This window comes from Brassica napus, chromosome A2, assembly GCF_020379485.1.
Source record: "Brassica napus cultivar Da-Ae chromosome A2, Da-Ae, whole genome shotgun sequence".
Taxonomy (NCBI): Eukaryota; Viridiplantae; Streptophyta; class Magnoliopsida; order Brassicales; family Brassicaceae; genus Brassica; species Brassica napus.
The window spans coordinates 12,685,008-12,712,531 of record NC_063435.1 but is presented as its reverse complement, the minus strand read 5'-3'; the positions used below and the strand labels follow the sequence as shown (position 1 = coordinate 12,712,531).

Genomic DNA, 27,524 nt, shown 5'->3' with positions numbered 1-27,524 from the left:
ATTTGTAAGTGGGGGTTTAACAAAGTGGAAGTTCTAGCTATGAGCACCAGGGGCATATCCAGAAAATAACTTAATGTAGGGCACAATATATAATTTTTTTTGTTAAATATAATTTAATAAATTAAAATAAATAACATAATTTTTTTACAATTTTCAATCATATCATAAAAAATTTATATACACATCGTAATTTGATTACAAATTTTATTTCATTTACTTTTTATTTTTGTGTTAAGCATTGAAAAACAAACTTAATAAAATAGTTTTAAAATTTAATAAATTATGAATTTTATTTTAAAAAAGTAATATTTAAAATTGATTGAGTATAATAAGATTGCTATCATTTAAAAAAATACTTTTAACATTTGGATTTATATATTATTGTTTAAAGTTTAGTATTTAAGGGGTGGGTTGAGTTTATTTTTAATATTTTATAAATATTTTAGTAAAGTTAGTTTAGTCATTTTTCATCACACATTTAAGGTTTATGAAATTATTCATCTTTTAAAAATAAATTTAGAAAGTGATTTCAAGTTTGTGGTAGGATTACATTTTCTTCTTTAGAAAAGTAAATAAAACAGTAATAAAATGAATAGTTTAGATAGTAAAATAATAAAAAAAAACACACACCACATGGATCCGAACCTTGGGTGGGTGTGGCACACTTTAAACTTCAGGACCATATTAGCTACACAATGTTCTTTTTACTTGGTTTCATAAGACATATATATAGAGTAGTATGTGGCACGTGCCACACCCGCTTTCTACATGAATCCGCCGCATTGGGCACCAAATATTTTGGTAGATTAACATGGGTAGTAGCAGAAACACTTGTGAGCTGGGAATTCATATTTGCAAGAACCATCTCGTGCTTTCTCGAGACGGATGCACTGTTTCCTGCACGCATCACTGTTTGCACAGAGTCCTGACCATGTCCCACTCGGCTTCCTACATAACTTCTGCCCTTCCACCTTTGTTGGTGCTTCTATATTATATATATCATTGTTAATTATCAAATAATCTGTAAATAAATAAAATAATTTAATTTGTCATGTATACAGTAAGATCAATTCTTACCAAACGCAGCAAAGAGAATGAGAGCAGCGAAGATGAGGGTGATGATGGAAGCAAACTTAGCCATGATGTTTAAAAAAAAAAAAAAAGTATGTGTGCCGGGAGATGAATTAAGCCTCAAATGAACATCTATTTATAATGATAAGAGGGTTATTTTAGTCTTTTTTATTTTCATCCTGCAATAAAGTTTAACCCCACAAAAAAAATACCCTACGATCTTTTAGACCATAGGAAACAATTATTAATTTGTAAGTTGCTAATAATAAACGAAAAAATGAAAAAAAACAAAGCTTATTGTGGAACTGTTTTATAGAACCACATTATTCTGAACCATCCAACCAGTGTCAAAAAAAATACTTCCTCCGTACAGAAATGTATGATGTTCTACCTTGTATACAAAAAATTGTTTTAAGATATGTTTAATGCATTTGTTTTTTAAACTAAAATAGAAATTAAAAAATAAAATTATGATTGGTGAAACTTTATCAATAAAACCAAAATTAAACTAAAACATAAATTAAAAAATAAAATTATGATTGGTGAAACTTTATCGATAAAACCAAAATATAATAATTAAAAGAATTTATTTATTGTTTGTGTGAAAAACCTTCAATATCATACATTTATATAGGGAGAGAGTAGTAAAAATCTTGTACAGTGAATATTTCTATTTTTGTTTTGATTCTCCTATGTGTTAAAGTTCGATTAGAAAAAAAAAAATCACATTACATGGGCGTTAATAAGCTTTATGTTAATGCCTAGATTGCTACAACCATTATACGTATGTCGTTGACAACTCAATAGAACAACCTATAACATTATTTTATCTAATAATGTTTATTAAAGAAGTTATAGACTGATGACATATATGAACAGAGTTTTTTTCCTCCTTGCGATTCAAGCAAATGACAATAATAGTATCCTTCAAAGCTCTTCCACCTCTACACTAATGCAACAAACGTCGGACGCAGCTACTGACTACTGTTGTTGCCATCATTGACCCAAGGTTGACTAGTTACTTGTTGACTAGTGTGATTGCGATGATGTGTGTGGAGTGTGAAGGACGAGGCTGCGACAAGGCATACGATGAGAGGAAGTTGTGCACATGCTCACAAACCCTGCCAAGTCCGTTACTAACTTGATCGCGTTCTGAACCATTCAAGATCAATGGACAATAAGATGTGTAATGATTTGGTGATAACAATTTTTTTTGGGGGGGGGGGGGGGGGGGGGGGGGGGGGTGTTCGGTGTTCCTATGGTTTGAAAAATACTTTTTAATGTATATTTAATGTGTTAAGATTTGTATATTCTGTGTTCTTGTCTACTCCGAGTTTGTAATGTGATCAGTATGCCTCATTGATGATGTCTATTTCTTCTTACAGACCAAGTTGTGTCTGAAACAACAGAATCTGAGAGCTTGGCTTTCTTTACAACAATACATACATTTACCAATGCCTATGAATCAGTGTCTTGACCAAACCGGAACCAAAAACCCATTGCCTATGAATCAAGGTCTTGTCTAATTTATCTTTATCATATTGGAGAAATATTGTCTAATCAGTGTGATAACAATTTTTTGGGGGGGGGGGTGTGTTCGGTGTTCCTATGGTTTGAAAAATACTTTTTAATGTATATTTAATGTGTTAAGATTTGTATATTCTGTGTTCTTGTCTACTCCGAGTTTGTAATGTGATCAGTATGCCTCATTGATGATGTCTATTTCTTCTTACAGACCAAGTTGTGTCTGAAACAACAGAATCTGAGAGCTTGGCTTTCTTTACAACAATACATACATTTACCAATGCCTATGAATCAGTGTCTTGACCAAACCGGAACCAAAAACCCATTGCCTATGAATCAAGGTCTTGTCTAATTTATCTTTATCATATTGGAGAAATATGAGATTGGTGCATGCAATAACAACTTTGCTAGTTTAACAATGCAAACCAGAGTTGCCAATCAGCAGAGTTACTCTGTATTTGGATAAATAAACCAACTTAGTTTCATGTGTATGGAGTTCTTGGTCCTCAAAACACTGTCCAACGAAATTGAAAATACCAAATGTAACTCATAAAATCTACACAATCACTCGAAGGGTCATGAGTACCTACTCCTGAAGCAAAACATGTATCAGCTAAAGAAACTTACAAACCTACAAAACCAAGAAGGTTGTGTTCATTAACAGGAGACTCCAACCTCTATCATCTGTATTATCAACAAGACACAAGAGTGAGAGATAACTCACAAAGTTACAATCCACTCCAGTTTCTTCCTTTCTCACAGAACAAATCTTAAATACAAAAAGAAAAAAAAACTCTCAACTTTATTGCTCAGAAATCGATATTACAATAACAAAGAACATTTATAATCATCACTATAAGACATTACAACATATCAATACAAAAACAAAACTCCAGTTCAAAAAAAAAACAAAACAAAACTCTTATAACTTTCACACCAATATCATCTATTATTATACAGAAACATTGTCCTTATATCTATCATATCTATACACACAGGATGTTATGTACTCAGAAAGCTCCGTACGGTATATGTTGCGGAAGCCTAAACCGAACCTGAGAAGCCGGCGACCGGACCGCAACGCCGTGCCAGCAAATCCCTCCTTTACAAATTCCACCACCACCGTCGTGATTGAGACGGTGGCTTAGATCCTCGCCGGCAACGACGCGGTTGTACCGAGAAACCGCGTCGGCGGCTCTGCGAGAGACGTCCCAGGCGAGCGTAACCGCGAGCAAAACTCCGACCGTCGTAATCGAGACGACGACGACGAATCCTGCGCTGAAGCTCTGGCCGGAGACTAATCCGTAGACTTTGATCGCTATGATCACCGCAACATAGATCGTCGCAAGATTCCCGAGAACCGCGTCTGATAACGCCATTAGACACATAGAGATCCGATGATGATGATGATAAGAGTTTCTCCTTCTCTGTCGTCGTGAGATTGTGGTGTTGATGACTCTCTCTCTCTCTTTCTCTCTTTCTCTCTCTAGGCGTAATCGTTTTAGGGGGATATTTTGACAATTACGGAAACACCCTTGAGAGGTCCCTCGCTTTGATTGGTTCAGGACTAGTGAGAGAAGAGTTTGCTGGTACCCTCAATGAGAACGACACCGTTTCGGAAACGGTGGATTGTCAAAGGAGCGACATCGGGAGACTTGTAGGCATTACATTTATTGAGGAGTCCTATGACATTCACGCATGTCGTTGTCAACAAAATCTTGTCCTAACTCAGGCTTGTGGTCCAGATTGATTACGCACGCAAAAAAATAATTCAATCTTTAGACTTTTTTATGGGCTTGAGAATGGTTTATATTGGGCCTATCTAGACTTGGTTTAGACACATCTTGCCTTTTTGTTTGAGAGTATAAATGTTTGATTTGGAGTATAAATGTTCATCTTTGATTGAGAGTATAAATGTTTTCATACTATAAAATATAGATTTCGAAACCTATATAATGTAATGACGACTCATCATCAATTATAAATAATAATGAAACAATACTAAAATGATTTTTTCAGCATTTATAAATAATTATTAAACATGGATTTGTGTAAGACGGTTTTAGTACAAGGGAAATAAAACTTTGAAGCGTGAATTTTCATAATGCTATTCATGCAAGGAAAATATAACTGTTAGATATAAATCTTCATATCTCATATAAATTTGTAGGTTATAAAGTAATCTTTTCTTATTTTCATATTTTGTAATATCATTGTTACAAAAATTAGTGACGCATGTTCCATGATGGCTTCTTATTTATGTGGATATTATTTTGACAAATCATATGAAGTGAAATAGACACTTGGTTATGTTTAGGTTCACTCCCACTATCAAAGGCATCACTATCATCATCAACTCGCCCTTAGTTTATATTATCTATCTAATCTTTTTCAGCAAGTGGTTACCAATTACCACTAATAATGTTTTGATCATTACTTTTTCATTTTGTAATGCAGAATATCTGATGGCTCTCATGCGCTTGTAAAGTCAAACAGCTGAGACAAGAACAAAAACATGTAATAGCATCATTATTGTTATTCATTTCAATGTTTCAAATGGCCAACGCAGCATTAGATAACAAACAAATGAAATATTCCCCCATTTAAACTAATAGATTAACTTTATATAGTGTACATTATATTCTAATCCTAATCATACTAAAAATTAAACAAATATTCTGAGACCTTACAATTATCATTCCCATCTTTTTTGACCTCCACAAGCAGCCCACTTTCTTTCCGCACGTGTTCCTCACCACAATTAAGAATCCTCCCGTGATTAATACTGTTGTAATTTCGGGTAAGAAACTTTTTTACTCTACCTTTTTCAACTCTGACTCAATCTGACGTCGTTCTAAGGAAAAAGACACATGGGCCGGGGAAGAGATAAGGGTTCTAGTGAGGGCCCACATCGTCCTGATTAAATGTTTACCGCGGGAGACATGGTTAGGTCAAAAGAGCCACCACATCCGACAAAATGCCAGCGCAAGTGTGACTGTGATTCCACATAACGAAAGATGAGACGTGGAAGGTGATGCTTTGCTCTGATCCAAAGCTCCTTCGTATATCATCGATGTATCAGCCGGCGACCACGTCGTACTTCCTCCGGCAGGAGTCGACGTCGGTTTCGGATCTGGGCTCTGATCTTGAGATGATTTTTGACTGCAACGTGTAAAAAAGTACAAAACTTAGACGTTGGGTATATATAATAATAAGTGCTTCTGTCACGCGTCCCCTCGGTACTTGCGTGGACCGTTACGTATCCACATCCCAATAAATCGTAATGAACACATCTCTTTTCTTTTTGCAGTAAAAAGCAACAAGCCGTAGATTCTAATCTCCAGTTATAATAAATGACAAAGACAAACAATCTAATGAAAACGTAACTACGTAAGTGACTTCAGTTGTAAGGTAAGTAGTAAAAGCCCAAAAGGTTATGCAATGATTCAATAAATGTGAGTGCAGTACTCACTGTAGATTTTTAACCTCTAGTGATGATAAATGAAAAAGACAAACAATCTAACGAAACATAAGTGACTTCATTTAAAAAAAAACATAAGTGACTTCAGCTGTACGGTAAGTAAAAAGGTTATGCAGTGATTCATTAAATCTGATTGTAGTAAATAACTAAATATGAACTGTCGGTTGTAATTGACGTAATTACCCTTGCAACTCAATCGTGCTCTCACCAAACCCTAATCATAGACTTACTAATCAATGTTTAATGGTGCAACAGTGGCGATAATATGAACTGTCGGTTCTATTTTGACGGAAATACCCTCCCAAACAAAGTGTTAATTTACCAGAAGAAGGGTATAAAGGGAATTCTACCTTGTGTTCGGAGACGGACAGAAGGTGATGACGTAGTTAGGGGACTTAGCGCATGTGAAGGTACTGCTCTGATCATCGTAAGCGTAGCTGTACGCACGTGGACACGCGTTCTTGAACATCAACGAGTACGAAGACGGTTTACACGTGTCAGGCGTCCCGAACGCGCCGCTGCAGCAATACTCCGGCGTCCGAAACGCTTCGCACGCGCTTTTACAACCCATCGACTGTTTCGCTCCGTCGACGCTCGTCACCCTCAGCTCCGTCGGACACGAACCGTTCAGATCCACGACACAACCAGTGCTGCTGCAGTTCTGTCCTGATCCTCCCTGAGGGACGACGAGCATGGGAACGTTGTACCCGTCCACGAGGCTCACGTCGTAGAAATCTAGACCTCCTGATCCGTCGAGTGTGAACTCAGCTAGCGTCGCCGGTGGGGTTGCGCCGGATCCGGAGCATTCTAGTGTCCCGGAGCCGCAGTCTCCGGTGGCGCAGGAGAATTTACCGTCGGTGCCGGTGGAGCAGAGTGTTCTTCCCCAGAAACGACCGCCCCATGAAGCTGGAGCATCGATGGTTTGCTCTTCGCCTTTTTGGAGAACGAAGCCAGTAGTCGGAAGCGGAGGAACCCCGGCGTTGGATAAAAGTCCCGGCCAGACTGTGTATTCACATTTGTTCACCATAACAAAGCTCGTCGGTTCGACCCCTGTTAATAACAATAAAAAAACTCCAAATTATTTATATAAAGTTATATTACTAAACTAATAATCATTGAGGTCAGAGAAGACTCCTACCAGGGAAGAAGAAATGGGATAACAAGAGGAAGATCAATGGCAACGTAAGAGCCATTGGATTGAGAAGAAGAAGAAGAAACTGTTTCTTCCTCTTCTTGTTTTATTTTTTTATATTAGTATATAAAAGACACTTGAAAGGAGGATTCTCAGGGGGAGTAAAGAGATGAAGATGATGTATGATTTATAGAAGAAGCATATTTCCCTGTTGCCTTTCTTCTCTGTTGGTTGGAATCACATGTTTGTCAAGGTTGGTGGCTTAATGTACGCCTGCTTAGGTGGCTACACCTGATTGGGTTGCACATTTTAACCGTTGAGACTAAAATATATAAAAGACAAAAAAAAATGATTTTTACATAGTCATGTTGAGCTAATCGGTTCATAATTAGAACTATACGATAATGTGTGGTCTAAGGTCTGTTTGAAAATGGTTATCTTACTAATTTTGTTACTATTTATTTGTTAGAATTTGATTGATGTTTTTCAACGTAGATATCCAACTACCTTTTGACCTCCACTTTTCAATTAAAAATATCTACAAAACGTAAAGTAAATTTTGGTTTTAAGATTCTTATAACTTTACTGAATAATTACGCAATTAGGATTTATAACCACGTAGGCCTGGAGAACACAGAATTACTTTTAAGATTCATCTGTGGGTTACATAGTTCACTTACCGGAATTGCAATAGAGAAATATGTGATTCCATTGCAAATTGCAATGCGCGTACTGGTTTTTATATTACAATGATGAAGAGTCTAATACTTGTACAAAATGATGACGAACTTCAGAGTCTAATAAGTCTAAGACCATATAATATAAACTTATCATTTAATTTTTCTGAACAACTAGCTAGGTGCCACTAGTGGACGTTTCAACGTCTTTGATGATAGTCGCGGGCCCTCTTAATTATATTGGAGAAAATCCATATACACTATCGTTGCGAATGAATGATCAATTCCAATAATTTATTCAAAAAAATCATATTTTTGGTTCAGAAATGTTTATCATCTATATAGACAGATATTTAATGGGCCTCTGAGGGCTTGGCACAATGACTGAGCCCAGAGTTTACAAAAAAAAAATCACTGTGTTGTGTAGAGGAATAAACACACAATTTACATGTATTTTTCACATTCCCATTTTTTTGAAGTACATTGATATTCCATAATGCCCGTGTGAATACCAGGATATGTTGGTCAGGTACATATAACGTGAACATATGTTTATCATAAAGGGTGGTGATTAGGTTGAAAACAGAGACTGCATGAAATAATTACCCTTCCTTCCGATCATATTCAATATTCAGCACACAGGAGAAGCTCTGTACGCATTTTACAAAGTTTTTCATTGTTTTTTTAAGTTTTTATTCGTGATGAGGTATGTGGTGGTTGGTGTGTTACTTCTGATCTCTTTGGTCGTCTTGGAGTTGAGCAATGCCATGGCACCTTCTGTTTCGTATGAATGGGTTGTCTCTTATTCAGAACGTTCCATCCTTGGAGCCAACAAGCAGGTTCCATTTATGTTTGCTTATTTAAATGCTAAAATACAGTTTTATAAATCACTAACTATTGTATATGAATTAGGTTATAGTGATCAACGACATGTTTCCTGGACCGATCCTTAAGGCAACAGCAGGCGATGTAGTAAACGTCAACATTTTCAACCATTTGACCGAACCCTTTCTCATGACCTGGTAAATTTTTTTTTCACAGTGTATGTATTTTTACGTCTTTTTGTTATTCTAATCATAATCCCTATCAAATAAATTCATATAAATTTAAGGAATGGGTTGCAAATGAGGAAAAACTCGTGGCAAGACGGAGTTCGAGGGACTAACTGTCCTATACTACCGGGAACAAATTGGACGTACCGGTTTCAGATAAAGGATCAGATCGGAAGTTACTTTTACTTCCCAACACTTCTGTTCCAAAAGGCGGCCGGAGGATACGGTTCAATTAGAGTCTACAGTCCAGAACTGGTCCCGGTTCCATTCCCTCGGCCCGATGGCGAGTTTGACATCTTGATCGGAGATTGGTTCTATACTGACTATAGGGTAAATTTCATTTTCATTTGCGTTGAATGTATCTGAGCACATTCAGATAAAAAACATTTATTGGTCTCCAACTTTTAAAAAGCTACTATGCATATACGTCGTATGATCCTTAAATTGTGAAAGAAAATTATTATTGAAGTTATCTTAAAATGTTTTAAAAATTTGAACAGAGAACCTCACGAACATTTGGCGATCCGGATCTGGTTATTAGATATATTATCAAGATGAAAAGTTTTCTTGAAAAAAGAAAAAAAAATATTTGATTCGTTGCACCTTTGCTACATCCTACATGCATTCATTTTAATTTGTTTTGCTAAATGTGGTAAAGGGTATGAGAGCTTCACTTGACAATGGTCTCAGTTTAGCAACTCCTGATGGTATTCTTTTCAATGGGCATGGACCCGAAGAAGCCTTCTTTGCATTTCAACCAGGTATAACATATTATTATCAAACGTGGTAAAACATATAGGTTGAGAATATCAAACCTACGTCTTGTTTTGTGCATAATAACAGGTATAACCCTATTATTATTATCTCAAATAATACAAACGTTACGTCTTGTTTTGTGCATAATAACAGGTAAAACATATAGGTTGAGAATATCAAACGTGGGTCTGAAGACATCCTTAAACTTCAGGATCCAGGACCATGATATGCTCCTGGTTGAGACAGAGGGTTCGTATGTTCAGAAACGTACCTTATCAAACTTAGACATCCATGTGGGCCAATCATATTCCGTTCTCGTCACTGCCAAAACCGACCCGATTGGAAGTCACCGCTCCTACTACATTTTCGCCTCAACCCGGTTTAGTAATTCATACATGACCGGCTTAGCATTAATCCGATATCCCAACTCCCCCGTTGACCCGGTCGGACCAGTTCCCGCTGCACCGGAATCGTGGGATTACGCCTCCTCGGTTCGACAAACCCTATCTATTAGGTACTTAAAAACTATATTTTACGTGAATATTCATCAAATCCTAAAATTTCCCAGAATAATACAATTTTTTTTTACACTCATAAAATATTTTCTGCTTATAAATACACATAATTAGTTATTTGTGATTTTTAATTCTCCTATTTTATTTTATCAAATATATTAATAAACATACATTAATAACACAGTAATTTGCAAGTTTATATGATTGGTTGAATTAAATTAAATTTATATATTAGAAATATTTTTAAATAATATTTTTTTAGTGTTTATAGCTAAAACTATTTACATTGTGGAATGGAGAGAATATATGTTATCTGACTTCACCAAATTTTAAACGATTTCTACAATTAATAACACAACTATTACGTGTTTCTAGACTCAAAAATTATGTTTATATAAGTACACATAATCAATTTCAGGCATTTTACTAGTTTTTTTTAATTTCTTAAAAAAACTTAATAACTGTGACACAGAGAGGACCTAGCCGTTGGAGCAGCAAGACCAAACCCACAAGGCTCATACCACTATGGACGCGTTAATGTGAGCAGAACAATAATCTTACAAAACGATGTCATGTCATCGTCGAACAGGCTCCGTTACACAGTTAATGGCGTCTCGTTTGTCTTCCCCGAAACACCCTTAAAGCTCGCTGATCACTTCCAGCTAAAGAACACGATCGTCCCCAATATGTTCCCTACTTATCCTTCCAACAAAACGCCACGTTTTGGAACATCAGTGGTCGACATTCGGTACAGAGATTTCGTCCACATAGTTTTCGAGAATCCACTTGATGAATCGCAGAGCTGGCACATCGACGGTTACAATTTTTGGGTTGTCGGGTAATAAAAACCAAACATAATCTTAACCATGTTCTTAATGACAAGATTAACAATGTAGCTTTAAATGTAATAGAATGGGGTTTGGAGGTTGGTCTGAAAGCAAGAGAGCTGGATACAACTTAGTGGACGCTGTTTCTCGGTCGACAATTCAGGTTTAATTTTTAATAACTTTAATTAATTTTTTATCAGTCTTGATTTAATTATTTTGGTGTTTGTGTATAGGTTTTTCCATATTCGTGGGTGGCGATATTGATAGCGATGGATAATCAAGGGATGTGGAACGTGAGATCACAGAAGGCAGAGCAATGGTATCTTGGTGAAGAGCTTTACTTCAGGGTTAAAGGTGATGGACAAGAAGATCCTAGGAATATTCCGACAAGAGATGAATCTCCGATACCGGAGAATTTCCTCCGCTGCGGTAGAGTTCTCTGATAAATAATTAATTAAAAAGTATGTGTTTATGTAATTTGTTAGTATAATGATGGTTTATACAAAGAACTAACAAAACATTAAATCAAAGTGTATTTTAAAGAAAGGGTTTTAATTTGAAGGAATGGATTTTATCTTCAGAGTATAAGGATCGGTGCATCATTAGAATCAGACGACCGTCGTGAGAATTTTAGATCCAATCTCATCACTTGAATCGGAATAAATAAGAAGATGAAAAACGATTTTTCTTCAAAAGAAAAAAATTTGTAGAGGAAAAACAAAGAGAACAATTGATTATATCAAATATAATCCGAAGACGCAAAAAAAAAACCGGCTATTTGAATCGCATATGTAATGGGAGTGGACAGAAGGGCATACTATAAATTATCTTTATGCATTGAGGTTTTATTAAAGATAAATCATATATTTAAATATATTATGTCAATTAATTATAAAGAATTAAAAAATATAATATTATTTATTTAATTTAATTTATGTGTATTTTTACAGTTTAAATATGAAGTCATTTGAAAATTATTATAAATGAATAAATGCTTTATTTTAAATTTAAATCATATAATTTTTAGTTTCAGATTTAAAAAAATAATCTTACATATGTATATATATATATTCATATATATATATATATATGGATACGCTTCCAACACGTATCCGCTTCCTAATTTTTTTTAAAATCTCGTTTCTGCGCTTCCATACGCGCTTCCGCTTCCACGTATCCGCTTTCGTTTCCATGTAACATAGGCTGTAAGACGGCTATCCGCGTTTTATTTTATATGGGTTATATTATTGAAAGAGAAAAAAACCAAAATAGTACTAAATCAAGTTTTTGTTCCCAAACTAGCACTCAAGGCCAAAAGTCACAAAAATAGCACTCAATGGGTGAGGTTTAGGGTTTAGAATTTAGGGTTTAGGGTTTAGAATTTAGGTTTTAGGGTTTAGAGTTGAGAAGTGAGGTTTTGGAGATAAGATTTCAAATTATGAAAAATAAAAAAATTTAAATTTTTCAAAAGATAAAATGCTATTTTGGTCATTTTAGTTTTTGAATGCTATTTTGTGATATAAACTTAGAAATGTGCTATTTTGGAGATTTGTCCTTATTGAAACTCTACATTATTTTAGGAGAAATTCCATAGAATAACTCTCACAAAAATTAAAGAGAAAAATGACTAATTTTTTTTATTAAACAATAAAATAAATTTATATTCTACGATTAATTAATATATATTTAGCGTTTAGAGTTAAGGGGTGGAGTTTTTAGTATATAGGATTTCAAATTAAAAAATAAAATAAAATAAAATATTAAAATTTTTAAAATAAACAAAAATATTTTGATCATTTTCTTTATGAATATTATTTTTGTGATAAAAACTTTAAAAATACTATTTGAGAGAATTCTTTTATTTTATCTACAAGATTTTTTTTTGTTTTCCAATAATTTTTTTTTTATTTTATCTACAAGATTTTTTTTTGTTTTCCAATAATTTTTTTTTTGTCGGAGATTTATTTAGATATTACAACTATGAGAAAGATTACAAAGATTAACCCATCGAAAATTTCTTTTTTTACGGCCTAATCTATTATTTCACCAAACTAAGCCAAAAATGATTCAGTTCAAAATTCAGTGACATTTTTCCAAAGCCCAGCTTATACCGAAAAACCGCATGTCAAGTTCTCCACTAACTGAAAATCGGATTTGTTGAAGAAAAAAAAAACTGATCAATGAGTTTTGGGGCAGGAATACGCGGAGGCTCATTAATAGCCCATCCTGTGATAAATTAACTAAGCTTCGATAGATGGCCTAATCACTGCAACCTGTTACCAATGTTATTCGTTTTGTTGTGGAATATTTCTGCAACTAATCACAGCAATAATCACACATAAATCACATAAAATTTTAATTTATAATCAGTTTTTTCAATAACTTAAAATTGCGATTTGATTGTGCAATTAGTCGCAATAACAACAAATAGCGATTGGTCGCAAGCGGTGGATTTGCAGTCACACGCAATCGAACACAGCAATAAATCTACCTTGCTCCCATTTCCTAAGGCCATTTCCAATCCACTACACCAATGGTGTACAAACTGCACCATCTTAGTGCAATTTTAACACCAAATTTTTTAGTGCCTCCAATCCATTACACTAAATCTTACATTAAAAAAAAAATATTGTTAAATTAATTGTGTGTCTTTTAATAATCGAATAGATATAAATTATTTTATAACTAAAATATATTTATTAAATTTAGTAATATTTAAATGCAAATAAAATAACATTTTTCAAAATAATAAATTATAAAAAATGTAAATTATTTTGAAAAAAGCACAATCAAATCAATCTGAATAATACCGAGAAAATTCTCAATATCAATATCAAGGATATCAGTATCAAACATTCCAATCGCAAGGAGAATAAGTTCAAGGTGAAGATCAAATATCACCAAATAATCTAAAATTTTTTATTCCGTGTTATAATTATCTTAGTCGTGCTAACAATCTTCTCGACTATTAGTTTAGTATTCGAATTTGTGCTTCAACAGATTATTTCGTCTTATGCATTTTATGTTTGTATAGTTTTAATGTTGTAATGTTGTTTTTAATGTTTGATGAACTTTGCTATGCATTTTTAATTAATTTTATATTTTTAGTATATTATATAAATTTAGTTGTTATATTAATTAAAAGTAAATATAATATATTTATTTTTGACATAAAAACATTTAATTTAATCAAAAATAGTAATTCAATTGATATATAATCAAACATAATTAAATAAGCTTCAAACAATAAATATTGTTGTATTTGTTATTATTTTTTTTTAAAGAAAAATAGTTTTGTAGTTGCTACACTTGGGACGACATATATGGTGCAACACTGTAGCAAAAAAAAAAGTCTGCTAACATATTTTATCCCACACACTTATGAAGTTATATTGGAGTTTTCCTAAGTATTTTAAGAATAGGTTGAAAAGAAAATTTTAAATAGAGAAATTTGGATGCATATACATAGTAGGATCTAAATAGAGTCTATAACCATAACAACAACTAAGCTATGGTATTTATGTATTAATTGTCGTATTACCCTTTCCACTTTCACTTCTCTTTTTTAATTCATTTTCTAAGTTTAAAAAATTATAATTTGAAACTCTTATATACTTATAAAAAATATAGATTTACCAAATCTTTCAAATGATTTCTTATATTTATATATATATATCACTGAACCAATATTTCTGGTAGAGCCAAAATGTACCAAACCCAAGTGAAACCAATAGTAGAGTTTACTGTTTATAGGGATGTTAATTACAGAGCTAGGACATAACCCTCTTTTGTTTAATGTAAGCCCAGCCGTGTTAATATTTTAACCCTATTTTTTTGTTGAGGGTTAGGAGTTAGGACTGAACCAGGATTAGCCATTTAATTTTCCTGTAAGTTAATAATTTTTTGCAAATCAAATTTAACTGAAATTTACATGTTTATAAAAACTCTATGATCATATAAATGAAAATGTGTCTTTTATTCATTTTTGTCTTCAATGAAATTAAAAACCAAAGTTTACATTCTCAAATTATGAATCATAGTAACACTCGTTTTTGACTTTGTTAAATAGAACTTTACTCAAACTCTCCAAGTCACCAACACTTGTTGCTCTCCTAGTCTCTTGACTCTGGAATCTCTTCCAACACTCGTTGCTCAGCAAACAACAAGCCAACAACATAATCAGTTTATCACAGCTAACAACAAGATGCTTGATTCATGAGCTAAAAGCCTAAAGCAGTCAAAGAAGACAACGGTCCAAACAAGTACACACTAATCCGCTATAACTTAAACATTACAAGATGTCAAAAACCTCATCAGTCATCAGCCAGATTCTCCATGGAACAAGTATGATTAGGAACAAATACATAACATACAAATTAAAACTAAACTTGTGATAGACAGTCTTATCAGAAGCACATCAGACAGAACAACTCATCAGTCATCAGGCATTTTTATCAGAAGCTGACCAGGGTTTTACTTTCATCAAAGTGTAAAACAATTAAAATACAAGAAGACTCCAGCTCATTATCACACACATATCATATGCTTGAATCATGAGCTAAAGTCAACAAAACTAGAGTAATAGAACAAACCCACAAACAAGCTAATAAGAACAAACACACAAACCAAATTAAAGGGATGAGAGCTACAGATTCGATGTCAAGGAGATGAGGAGATTGCTCGACGGACACAACACGGAGGATCGCTATTGGAGAGAGGAGGGAGGGTTAGCCCAAGTGTAATTTTAGCTCGGCACTATTTTAATCCAGATAAAAAGTAACAAAAAAAGCTCATATTAACATCCCTAACTGTTTTGTGACAAAAAAAAAAAAAAAAAAATCCCTAACTGTTTAGCAGGTTAGATATACGTAAACGATAGAATTCTACGCACATATAGATTGCAGCTCCATTATTAAATTTTAGAATGAAATAATGTAGAATATTTAATTCCATCCATTCTATAAAATTTTGGAATGAAATAATATTGAATGCCCATTTAATCAATTCTAGGGAAAAGTGCCAATTTCGACCCAAACTATTTCAGTCGTGCCAAATACGACCCGAACAATTAATCAGTGCCAAATACGACCTCAACTCAATTATAATTCAAAAAAACTACCCGAACTTCTTAAAACGTGTCTAAATCTACATTGACTCTAACAGAAGTTAGTCAACCGTTGACAAGATAAAACGACGTCGTTTGATATACGAGGGAAAGTGCCAATTTCGACCCCAACACTCTCAATCGTGCCAAATAAGACCCGAACAAATGGTCAAAGCCAAAAACGACCTCAACTCAATTATGATTTAAAAAAAAATTATCCAATTTTTTCTAAAACGTGTCTAAATCTACATTAACTCTAACAGAAGTTAATCAACTTTTAACAAAGATAAGACGATGTTGTTTTGATATATGTATTTTTTTAAAAAATATGTTCATTTCGGGATTCAAATCTGTGCTGGGATATCCTTTTAAAGGGGCACACTAACAACTAGACTAAAATAATTTTTTGAAATATTATTACAAATTGAAATTCTCCATTATATAAACTACTATTCTTGTTCATCTTATCCAATTTAAAACTTTGGTGATTGCTTTATATATTTTAGTTATTGTTTAATTTGTCTAATATTTTGTACAACATATCTTAGTGAAAGAAAGGTAAAAGGCCTCTTAACATTTTTGAACAAAATATCAAAATATATAATATCAACTTTGAAAACTGAAAAAAATTCCCACCTAATTTTAAAAATTAAAAATAATTTATATAAGAAAATTGTATAAATAAATTCAAAGTTGTAAGCATATTTAAGATCGTATAATAATAAATATTTTATTATTTATATTTTAGTAAGATATAATTTTATTAAAGATATGATAAATAAGAAAAACACGTTAATGTATTTATATAAATCAGAAAAAATTGTCACCAAAATTTTAAATTGGATAAGATGAAGAATAATAATAGTTTATATAATTTCAAATTTGTAATAGTATTTTATGGAATTTTAAAACCATGTTGTGATACCCTTTTAAATGGGTACACTAACAACTAGATAAAATTAACTTTTTAAAATACTATTACAAATTTGAAATTATATAAACTATTATTATTCTTCATCTTATCCAATTTAAAATTTTGGTGACAATTTTTTCTGATTTATATAAATACATTAACGTGTTTTTCTTATTTATCATATCTTTAATAAAATTATATCTTACTAAAATATAAATAATAAAATATTTATTATTATACGATCTTAAATATGCTTACAACTTTGAATTTATTTATACAATTTTCTTATATAAATTATTTTTAATTTTTAAAATTAAGTGGGAAATTTTTTTAGTTTTCAAAGTTGATATTATATATTTTGATATTTTGTTCAAAAATGTTAAGAGGCCTTTTACCTTTCTTTCACTAAGATATGTTGTACAAAATATTAGACAAATTAAACAATAACTAAAATATATAAAGCAATCACCAAAGTTTTAAATTGGATAAGATGAACAAGAATAGTAGTTTATATAATGGAGAATTTCAATTTGTAATAATATTTCAAAAAATTATTTTAGTCTAGTTGTTAGTGTGCCCCTTTAAAAGGATATCCCAGCACGGATTTGAATCCCGAAATGAACATATTTTTAAAAAAAATACATATATCAAAACAACATCGTCTTATCTTTGTTAAAAGTTGATTAACGTCTGTTAGAGTTAATGTAGATTTAGACACGTTTTAGAAAAAATTGGATAATTTTTTTTTAAATTATAATTGAGTTGAGGTCGTTTTTGGCACTGACTATTTGTTCGGGTCTTATTTGGCACGATTGAGAGTGTTGGGGTCGAAATTGGCACTTTTCCTCGTATATCAAACGACGTCGTTTTATCTTGTTAACGGTTGACTAACTTCTGTTAGAGTCAATGTAGATTTAAGCACGTTTTAAGAAGTTCGGGTAGTTTTTTTGAATTATAATTGAGTTGAGGTCGTATTTGACACTGATCAATTGTTCGGGTCGTATTTGGCACGACTGAAATAGTTTGGGTCGAAATTGGCACTTTTCCCATCAATTCTACGGAAAAGTCAACAAAATTCAAAGAATATGATTTCATTACAATTTTGATCATAAATAAAGAGAATGAAAATTATTTCATTTTTCTTCATATTCCATTCTTCTAATTTCATTCCTTTTTAATCTAGTGATTAAGTGATTCCCGTTCTATAAATTGAAGGCCTCCAAGTTCTCATTAGACACAACTCAGAACACATATTATCTTTGTTCAGTTATCTCTATCATATTATAATCATCTACTTAGAGAGTTATGGCAATTTCTAAAGCTTTTATTGCTTCTCTTCTCATATCTCTTCTTGTTCTCCAACTTGTCGAGGCAGACGTGGTACATATTTTCATGGCAAATACACAATATAAATCTATTTATTTGACTAAATATACTTCTTATATTTATCCTTTTCCGAATATCCACTCAGGAAATCTCAAACAAAAAGAACGGTTACGGCAGTAAGATTGGTAATTGTGTTAGCTTATATGTGCACACATACTGACATATGTAAGTTTTATATTAAGACTAACGTTTATTTTTGTAGATTGTGGAAGTGCGTGTATAGCAAGGTGCAGGCTCTCAAGTAGACCAAACCTTTGTCACAGAGCGTGCGGGACTTGCTGCGCCAGGTGCAACTGTGTGCCACCAGGCACGTACGGAAACTACGACAAGTGCAAGTGCTACGCCAGCCTCACCACCCACGATGGTCGCCGCAAGTGCCCTTAAGACTATTTCGTTTTGTTTGACAGTAATTGTTGGCATTACGTCGTATTGTGTGTGGTTCTACGTGAAATAATCTCGTTGTATTGTTTCATTTTCTAAATAAAGTTATGTTGCTTTACAGATGATCGATTTAAATTCTTTTCCTCAATGATCAGATGTTTTCATTATAGCGTGTTCTTGATTTTCATTATAAATTTAAAGCACGGCACATGTATATTTTTAGGGGATTTTATGTTATTTGTGGAAAACGATCCGTAGATAGGATTTTATTTGTAGACGATATTTTTTAGCATCGATATTTATTCGGGTATTCATAAATTTGGTCCACGGAATGAATCTAGAGCTGTGCTTACTAGCTTACGAAAAAGGCGGTTGCCTTAGGTTCCCACTTCTAGCACAAGTTTAGAGGCCCCCAATTTTTACATTTGTTTTGATTTAGCTATTATATTCGACTATTACATATTTATAACAAAAATTGTTTTCTTCTGTGGGATTTTAGATTCTAAATGTACATCTCATCTAGCTTCATTATATATAGCTATTTTTGTTTTATTGTACAATTTCACACTTACACTTAATACGTTTTGATTACCATAAAATGAATATATATGGACATATTTTTCCTTTCTGCTATATAATTAATTTATTATTTTTAATATGTTTCTATCACCAAATTTAATGCTATATAAATAAATTTATAAAAATATATATTATATTTTTTATTATTAAGTATTTTATCTATTAAAATTATTTTTATAATAAATTTTACATTTAATAATATTATTACATTGAATTTTGTCTTAGGCCCCAAAAAAACTAAGCATGGCACTGAATGAATCCATACCATAGAAAATAATAAATGAATATCATATAGGTTCGTCTAAAAAAACAAAAATAGATGACTCACGTTCAAGGATAGATAGATAGTAAAGTTGCTGTAAATATAGCACGAGGGAAAGTTGGACAAATGAAAGAAACATTTCAGAAAAGAGATATAAGAAGATTTTTATTTTCAAACAATCCATTGTGAATCAGAAGTGGAATTCGTCTCATGTTTGGTTTAAGAATGATTGATGTTTTTTTGAAGCTTCTCGATGAAAATCTCTCAAGGAGTTGACACTCTAAATTGCTAAAAAGGATAAGCCTTACTACTATAAAACGGTAAAGCTTCAAAGATAAGAGATATAGAGTGAATAGTCGCACGAAAGATACGGAAAGCCTCCAATATTCCAATTCAATATCTTAGAATATGACACATATAGATGAGAATGAGAGTGACCTCTTGGATATGACGCACCAGGAAGTATCAATTTGATCCTTTGGATATGATGCATCAAGATGGATCGAAATATCAATGGATATTGCACACTATTGAAAGAAAATGAGAATCACTTTCAAGGTTCCGAAAATAATATTCAAAGACTTGTCTTATTATTCATGCAAATGAGCTCTATAAATAGAGAACTACATCATAATAAAGTCCATAATAATAGCTCAAAATGCAGAACACCTAAGAAAGTTAAAATCAAAGTCTAGAGTGCATGTAAGATAGAGAAAAAAATATATAACTGAATGCTCTCTTTGCTAAAAACGAAAAATGATTTCTTTTTAAAAATTGATTTTGGGATGCATCCACTTTCTAAGGCTTCTATGATGGACCAAAATTATAAGACAATTCATTTTGTAGCCTGATTTATCATGGTCTGGTCAGAATTCTTCATCTAATGTTCGCAGGTCCAAAACACGTTAGCTAGGGATCGCCTATTTTGTAATTTGAATAACTCCTTCGTCTGAACTCTTTTTGATATGATTCTTCTTCGAGGACTTTTGTAATTGAGCTGAGCATATTATCCAGGTGGTTTCATGCGTTTATTCCTTGTGGCTGAGCAGATATGCCTCGAAAACACTGAACACATGATGCTTCCCATGATCATATCACTTCTTCAGCAAACAAATGTGTTAGTCTGATTGCGCAAAATGTTATGAAAAGAAATAGCTGGAGGTCGTATGTTGCAGCTAGTCACCGTTTGGTGAGAATATCCATTGATTAAGTCATTTGGTGGTAAATTTTGGGGGTTGTGTGGCTAGTGATTGTATATTTGGTCGTGGTGTTGATGGCCGTTGTTGTATGGGTTGTTTGAAAGTCTTCTTTTATATGAAAATAAGAAGGCAAAAAACTTCCATTGTGATTAGGGTTTTGTTCTGTTTAACGCATAAGATTTTCTGGTAGACAAACAGAATAAAAATTAGAATATGAAATGAAGCCCCCGGCGAGGATCGAACTCGCGGCCTTTCGCTTACGAAGCGAACGCAATACCACTATGCTACGGAGGCTGATGCAATGTTCTTTAAATGTACTTTTACAAGTCTCGGAAGTGTAGGCTTAGTTGACCTTACATTATAACAAGAGTGGGCCTTAAACTCAATGATAATTATGGGTCTTCTTTCCAAAATCGTTCTTTGCATAACCACAACTGCACATTTTATGGGCCTTACACAAATCGTAATAATGTGCCTTATTCCAAGTGAAGATAATCAAAATCAAATGAGTAAAGAAAAAAAGAGAGAGAGAAGAATCAATTTATTTGGTAGACACAGAAGACATTTGGCAGAAACCCACCTGACTTGTCGATTTCAGTGTGATGAAATGATGAGACATCTGAACAGTAATAATAGCCGTCGATTTTAACATCACCACAACTTTTTATCTCTCTAGAGTCAAGGGCTAGGAGGTCTCTCTCTACCAGTTCGTACACGCTTCTAGTTAGGCATTTGGATATTGGACATTGAGGAAGTGCTGCCGTTTCTTGATTGGTCGAGTCATTAAGAGAAAAGTAGAAAACACCGTGACATTCTCTCGTAATTATTGAAGACAGCCAGACGTTGGAGTTACAAAGGGGACCGGTTATGCGAAGTTATCATAGCTTTTGTGGGGGTACATTTTGGTTATAAATGGTTTGCAGAGTAGTATTAAATAGTTACTTCTAAATCAATCAAAATCACTGAACACTAGTATATGATGTGTTCAAACAATTGGATGTCTAAAAGTCCTATAAACGTATGAAATTAATTACAAATTTATTACTACAACAATTGATTACAAACTTATTTCTATATCCCACAAAATTCAAACCATTCAATTAATTAGCCGTTCGGCCATTCATTGACTGGCCAGCCTTATTAATAAACACTAATTAAAAATAAATTGTTAACTAAGTAAAACATAAAAAGAGATATCGAGATTTAAAATAATTATTTACAGACCTAAGAATTAGATAATTTACGTTAATCATAATAATTGAATTTTCTTTTCTAAAAGAAAATTGCATATCCAATATTAAATCGTTGCAAAGAAAAAACAAAATAAAAAAGGGATATGACATTGAGGGTAGGAGGGATTCAAAATGATAGGCATAGGAAACCCATGCAGTAGTGAAGTACATTTTTCAGCTCTTAATGCTGACGTGTCTGACACAACGATCTCCTCAGTAATGACGTGGCAGAACAGTGAAATAAATTGGACGGTGATCGTGTCTCTTTCATTACACACCGTTCGATACACAGAGAGAGAGGGGAAGAAGGTAAAACGAGAGAGAGAATAAGCGTTTTGTCATATATCGTGTGACATTTATAAAAGCGATCGAGAGAGCGAAGCGACAGCTTCGGATTATCCGTCTTTTTCTTTTTTCTTTCGCAAATGTTCAAACTTTGAGAAAATAATCGTAGCCTAGAGATAGAGAGAAAGAGCACAAGGTTTGATTTTGATCTCTTTCCTCTTACTAAATTCTGGGTTTTTGGAGATGAATCTAAAGCTTCGAATGTGTGTTTTTGATAAAACTTTGTATACGTTTTATCTTTCTTTCTTTTGTGTCAGTTAAAGATATCAATGTTGTTTGATTAGATTTGAAGAACAGTGACCTTCTCCTCTCCCATTAATGAAGTTTCTTTCTTTCTTCACTATTTGAAAAATATCCATTTTTAGTTAATTTTCAAAAAAAATCAACGATCTACACTGTTCTTTGCAAGCGAGGTTCTTCACGGGTTGTAATGTAAAAAAGAAAAAAAAAAAAAACCATCCTAAAAATCTGCTTTTTTGTTTCTCTTTAACACGAAGAGAACCTGATTCTTCGAGACACGAGAAACCAACTTTTCTTTCTCTCTTTTTTTTTTTACCTTTCTCTCTTTTTATTTTTTCTCTAACCAAAGTGTGTGACTTTTTTTCTTTTTGTTTGGGCAGAGATTTTGAAGTGAAGTGAGAGGTCTCATTTTTTTTCTTCTTCTGGTTATCTCTTCTCTTGAGTGGTGAAGACAGAGAGTAAATCTTTTAAGAAAATGGAAATGGGTCGTCGAGATATGAGACGTGGAGGAGGAGCCAATCGATCTTCCAAGAAAAAATCATCTGGTAAATTCCAATTCTCACAAACCAACAAATAAATAAATATAAAAAAATCCTAAAGTTGTCTCCTTTTCTCTTGTCGTTTTATATTAGACTCAATCGTCGTTTCGTTTGCTCTGTGGATTATTAGGATCTGTGGTTTCCGCAAAACACAAGAAAGGAACGTTGAAGAAACTGAGTTTAGCTGATGATGATGAGAGAATGAATCGTAAGAAGCAAGAGATGATGATGTGTTACGACTTCCCTGCTTCAGATTTAGAAAACGAACATGTCTCTCTAAAGAAGAAGAAGATGAAATCTTCTAAGCTTCTAAAAAAGGTAACTTTCTTCCTCATTAAGGAACACTAAACCTTCTTACACATTCACACTAATCTCTCTCCATTCAGAGTTTGAAGGAGAGTAATGGTGTTGTGCATCCCCACGCCTCTGTTCCAAGGAAGCTTCGTTCAGGTCCCTTCTTCATTTTTTTATAAAAATAAATAAATAAAAAGGAATGTTTTTTTTTACCATATGGTGGAGAGATCTGTGCAAGTGTCAGTAAACCTCAGTTTCTGAGTAGTTGGGAAGATCATGGTGTTTGAGACTTTGGATTGTTTTTCAAGCAAACTCTTTTAACTTTCTTTTTATGGACGCAAAGATTCTGCTACTTTGGATTGTCTTTTTTTTTTTATAAAAATCATCATCAATATAGTTTATGTTCTTTCTTATCTTTAAAGCTTGTCTTTATTTACTTTGGGCAACTCTGTTCCTTTTTTTTTTTTCTTTCCTAACTTTTGTATCTTTTCTTGTGCACTTTGAATTGCAGCCATGAAGAAGAGGAATCTTGAATCTGTTTCTAATCTATCCTCTCCTTCAAAGAGACTTAACCGGTCCATAACCGGAATCGAATCTCTTAACATGGATTTGGTTAACAAGGAGAATCAAGAAACGGTTTGTTCTTTTTATTTAATCATGATGACTACAAGACTTTGAGTTAATGTTTTCTTTTTTTTTGGTTTGGTTAGGATGCAAAAGCTATTGTTTCTAAGCCCATGATGATTTCAAAAGATGAGGAAGAAGTTGCGGAGACGTTGTTCGGTTTAGCTGATATGTTTACTAACAAGACTTGTGATCCTTTGTTGTCTGATGATGATAAAGAAACCAACAAAGCTGACTCAGTCTTGGTTGTTGAAACTGGCTTTACCACCAAAGATGAATCACTTGAACCGGGGGATTCAGTTCTCTCTTCAGACAAAACTAAGCAGCTTGACGAGATGCCTTTACAGCAAAGCAGCTCAGTGAATGTGACTGATGCACCTGTAAGTACAACACCAACTACTCTTAAGTTATGCTCTCTTGGTTATGATTCAAACTAATGACTTTATTCAAACTTGTAGGCAAGAGCCATGGAAACAAAGGCTGCAACAAGTGATATCGAGTATAAGAGCAACGGTGAGAAAAGCTACCTTACAAGTTTTGTAAGTGTTGAGTTAGTACTGAGTTATGTTTGTATAACAGGTCTTGGTCTGTGGCCTGGCCTATCTTCAACCAGGCCATCTTCTACAAAGCTTCCACCGTGGATGGGTCAAGCTCTTTCTTATCCTACCATAAATGCTTCACCGTTAAGCGTCCGTCCGAGGAAGTTGAAGAGATGTGCCTCTCACATTTACATTTGCCAACTCATCAAAGCATTACAGACCAGAGAGAGCAACCAAACCGAGCAAAGATCATCAGAAACGTCACAATACAGACTCCCTGACCCTGTGACAACGACTAGTGACTTTAAAAGCAATGTTGCTCCATCCATCAGGTATCAAAATCCACATCTGATAGATTTGTACAAGACATGTAATCCAAAGCCTGTGAAAGAGGACCAGACTCAGCTTTCTCTGGAGCTCTATGGTCCAAAGACTACTCAGAAACAGGTAGCATTCTTAACTGTTTTCTTTTTGTTTTTAGTTAAACCTTTTTCCTCTCCGAGTTCAAATCTCTTTTCGCATCTGAATGAACAGGAACAGAGCTATGACTTCCTCTCTCTCTCATCTAATGGAGCATCACAATCTCATCCTCCGGTTCCAAACTCATTTCCGCAGTATCCTCCTATCTCTGCAGCTTACAATAGCCACCTCTCACCTGCACTTCCTAGCCATCAGGTTAGCTTAAAGTCATCTCTCTTCTGATTAGATATTTGATTGTATTCAGCTGCATAACAATGTGACTTCCATCTTGCAGATGCAGCAAATGTCTCCTTATCTAGCTAGTAGATACCAAACCGCTTACAACGCAAACCACCACCAGCAGCAACAGCTTCAAAAACGGATGTGGGCTGCTGCTCAGTACAGACCTTTTACAAGTGTAAACACCGTGCAGCCGTTATCGAACCAATACAGTAAACCAAACCTCTCCTTGAACCTGGCTAGCATTCAACCTCTGCAAGTTGCTTCCTCGCCAAGGTACAACAACAATGTATTTCAACAGCAACGTCGTCTCATGTCTGCTGCTGCAGCAATGTCAATGAACCATCACCATAGCAACAGCCGTTCAAGGACGGTGATGAACAGGCAAGAGCACCATTTCCCACTTATTTACGAGGATACGAGAACACCATTGCAGTTACTCTGCAACGAGCAGACGTGAAGATGCTCTGGTTTATATATGGTTAAATTAGTTCTAAGGATCAGACACTTGGTTGAGAAAAAAAAAACAGAGTTCTGTTCTGTCTTCGCCGGAATTTGAGATGGTGTCTTTCTCAGGTGATGAGAATAGGATGAACAAGGTTTTTCACAGAGAGATGATTCCAGAAAGAAAAACACTATGTTTTTTTTTTGTGTAAATGAGAATCACAGGGGAAACAAAAACAAATGTTAGATGTGAGTTTCTTTTAATGGCAAGATTTAAGTTTCTTGTGCCTCAAGCTGTTTGAGTTATGTAAGAAAAACATTTGCTCTGACATGACAAATGTACACCAACCATAAATGTTTGAAAATAAAATTTAGTTTCAAAAAATGAATATTTAAAGTTTTCTATGTAATGTTATTAGTTAATGATGGTGAAATATAAAAAGCACTAACTTACATGAACATATGAAGTATAAATATATATTCCCAAAACCTATAAAATATACTAATATTTGAAAAGAAGAGTGTTCTGACGAAGTGGCCATGAAGAAACTAATATGCTTTGCGTAATCTCTGACTCGATTCTAAAGTCACCAAAGCTACTAATACGCTTATGTACCTCGCTACTTCTTCACAGAGAGCACAGCAGCCGTACATGGAGACTATGAAGAGAGCAGATATCGACACAACGGCACCGTTTAGAACCGTCAAAGAAGCTGTCGCTTTGTTCGGTGAGAGGGTCTTAGCTAGTCAAGTCTATTCAAACCATCTCAAAGTGGTAAGTCCCATTTCTATATTTGTTTGAGTTTCCTTTTTTATTCATCTGACTTGGAGATTATGGGAAGAAACAGATGGAGGATCCAGCAAAGATTGGAATAGAGCTTGAAGAGACAAAACACAATCTCAAAAGAGCAAAAGAAGAAAGCATGCAGGTGATGAACTCTTTGTCTTCTCTCAAGGAAGAGCTAGAGAGGACAAGACAAGAGCTTCAGAAGCTAAAAGTAGATCCTGAGGGGGCCGTAAAGACTATGGATGATACTGTTTTCAAAACCAAGTTCGAAGTGTTGGTTCCACATGTTGATGATGGACCACCAATTAGTACTAGTCCAAGGTTGAGATCGATGAGTGAGAAGAGATACGTGAAATTTGCAAACCCTGCGACGGGTAATAATAATAATGGTCCAGTGGTGGGGATGTTTCTTGGGAGACACCCTTCCATGAGAAAGAAGGAGAAGAAGACAAAGACGAAGAAGAAGAAGAAGAGTTTGATCCCTTTGGTTATTGGAGGATTCTTCTCAAAGAAAAAGGTTTTGCAATGAAACAGTTTGGTTTATAAATTTTTCTTCTCTTTTCTCGTGAGTTTTCTTTTGGTTTGTGTAATAGTGTCATAAATGTATGACCTTCATAAATGATTCTTTAACATATTTTGTTTCTACGTACACTTAAAAAAAATAAAAACTTAATATTGGATGGCACGTATGATAAAGTTCTAATTAAGAAAAGTATCCGTAAAAAATGTTAACCAAACATCGATAGCCTAGCGATAAGAGAAAAGTCTCCGGTTAATAGCTCCAACAATATAAAGAAAAAGATGAACAAGGATTTGATCAACGTAAGAGTAATCATTTATTCATTTGAGTTTTGTGGTCCCTCGTTTAGGGTCTGACCAGTGACCATTTGGAAAACAAAAGGAACAAATAGAAAATGAATGT

General features: G+C 33.8%; 6 protein-coding genes and 2 non-coding genes across 9 annotated transcripts; 3 read left to right on the top strand and 5 right to left on the bottom strand.

Annotated features, from left to right (window-relative positions):
• Window positions 1–565: 565 nt before the first annotated feature.
• On the bottom strand, window positions 566–1,195 carry LOC106422419 (defensin-like protein 1). Its single transcript, XM_013863213.3, has 2 exons — window positions 1,078–1,195; window positions 566–985 (listed from the first exon to the last, which is right to left on the bottom strand). The coding sequence occupies exons 1-2, from the start codon at window positions 1,139–1,141 to the stop codon at window positions 807–809; spliced, it is 243 nt and encodes an 80-aa protein (XP_013718667.1). The 5' UTR covers window positions 1,142–1,195; the 3' UTR covers window positions 566–806.
• Window positions 1,196–3,379: 2,184 nt separating this feature from the next.
• Window positions 3,380–4,247, bottom strand: BNAA02G17490D. The gene has a single exon (XM_013837961.3). The coding sequence runs from the start codon at window positions 3,981–3,983 to the stop codon at window positions 3,606–3,608; it is 378 nt and encodes a 125-aa protein (XP_013693415.1). The 5' UTR covers window positions 3,984–4,247; the 3' UTR covers window positions 3,380–3,605.
• Window positions 4,248–5,107: 860 nt separating this feature from the next.
• On the bottom strand, window positions 5,108–7,451 carry LOC106397363 (thaumatin-like protein 1b). Its single transcript, XM_013837955.3, has 3 exons — window positions 7,215–7,451; window positions 6,427–7,126; window positions 5,108–5,757 (listed from the first exon to the last, which is right to left on the bottom strand). Exons 1-3 carry the CDS (start codon window positions 7,267–7,269, stop codon window positions 5,547–5,549), a joined length of 966 nt encoding a protein of 321 aa, XP_013693409.1. The 5' UTR covers window positions 7,270–7,451; the 3' UTR covers window positions 5,108–5,546.
• Window positions 7,452–8,431: 980 nt separating this feature from the next.
• LOC106422410 (monocopper oxidase-like protein SKS1) lies at window positions 8,432–11,596 on the top strand. Its single transcript, XM_013863207.3, has 8 exons — window positions 8,432–8,724; window positions 8,798–8,907; window positions 8,997–9,267; window positions 9,596–9,698; window positions 9,847–10,207; window positions 10,681–11,046; window positions 11,120–11,198; window positions 11,269–11,596. The coding sequence occupies exons 1-8, from the start codon at window positions 8,587–8,589 to the stop codon at window positions 11,476–11,478; spliced, it is 1,638 nt and encodes a 545-aa protein (XP_013718661.1). The 5' UTR covers window positions 8,432–8,586; the 3' UTR covers window positions 11,479–11,596.
• Window positions 11,597–11,607: 11 nt separating this feature from the next.
• Window positions 11,608–11,691, bottom strand: LOC125589614. Its single transcript, XR_007325791.1, has one exon. It is a non-coding gene; the product is annotated as a small nucleolar RNA Z161/Z228 (small nucleolar RNA).
• A 9,390-nt stretch (window positions 11,692–21,081) lies between these two features.
• Window positions 21,082–21,153, bottom strand: TRNAT-CGU. Its single transcript has one exon. It is a non-coding gene; the product is annotated as a tRNA-Thr (tRNA).
• A 1,210-nt stretch (window positions 21,154–22,363) lies between these two features.
• LOC106397351 lies at window positions 22,364–26,108 on the top strand. Of its 2 annotated transcripts, none has more exons than XM_048757983.1 (10): window positions 22,364–22,572; window positions 23,057–23,221; window positions 23,346–23,533; window positions 23,611–23,665; window positions 24,021–24,145; window positions 24,220–24,513; window positions 24,592–24,646; window positions 24,713–25,119; window positions 25,207–25,347; window positions 25,427–26,108. In XM_048757983.1, exons 2-10 carry the CDS (start codon window positions 23,152–23,154, stop codon window positions 25,829–25,831), a joined length of 1,740 nt encoding a protein of 579 aa, XP_048613940.1. In that variant the 5' UTR covers window positions 22,364–22,572; window positions 23,057–23,151; the 3' UTR covers window positions 25,832–26,108. The 2 variants fall into 2 exon arrangements, with proteins under 2 accessions (XP_048613940.1, XP_013693400.1); XM_013837946.3 differs by having other exon boundaries at window positions 23,602–23,665.
• A 165-nt stretch (window positions 26,109–26,273) lies between these two features.
• Window positions 26,274–27,236, top strand: LOC106422402 (WEB family protein At1g75720-like). The gene is made up of 2 exons (XM_013863201.3): window positions 26,274–26,590; window positions 26,664–27,236. The coding sequence occupies exons 1-2, from the start codon at window positions 26,426–26,428 to the stop codon at window positions 27,129–27,131; spliced, it is 633 nt and encodes a 210-aa protein (XP_013718655.1). The 5' UTR covers window positions 26,274–26,425; the 3' UTR covers window positions 27,132–27,236.
• The last annotated feature ends 288 nt before the right edge of the window (window positions 27,237–27,524 follow it).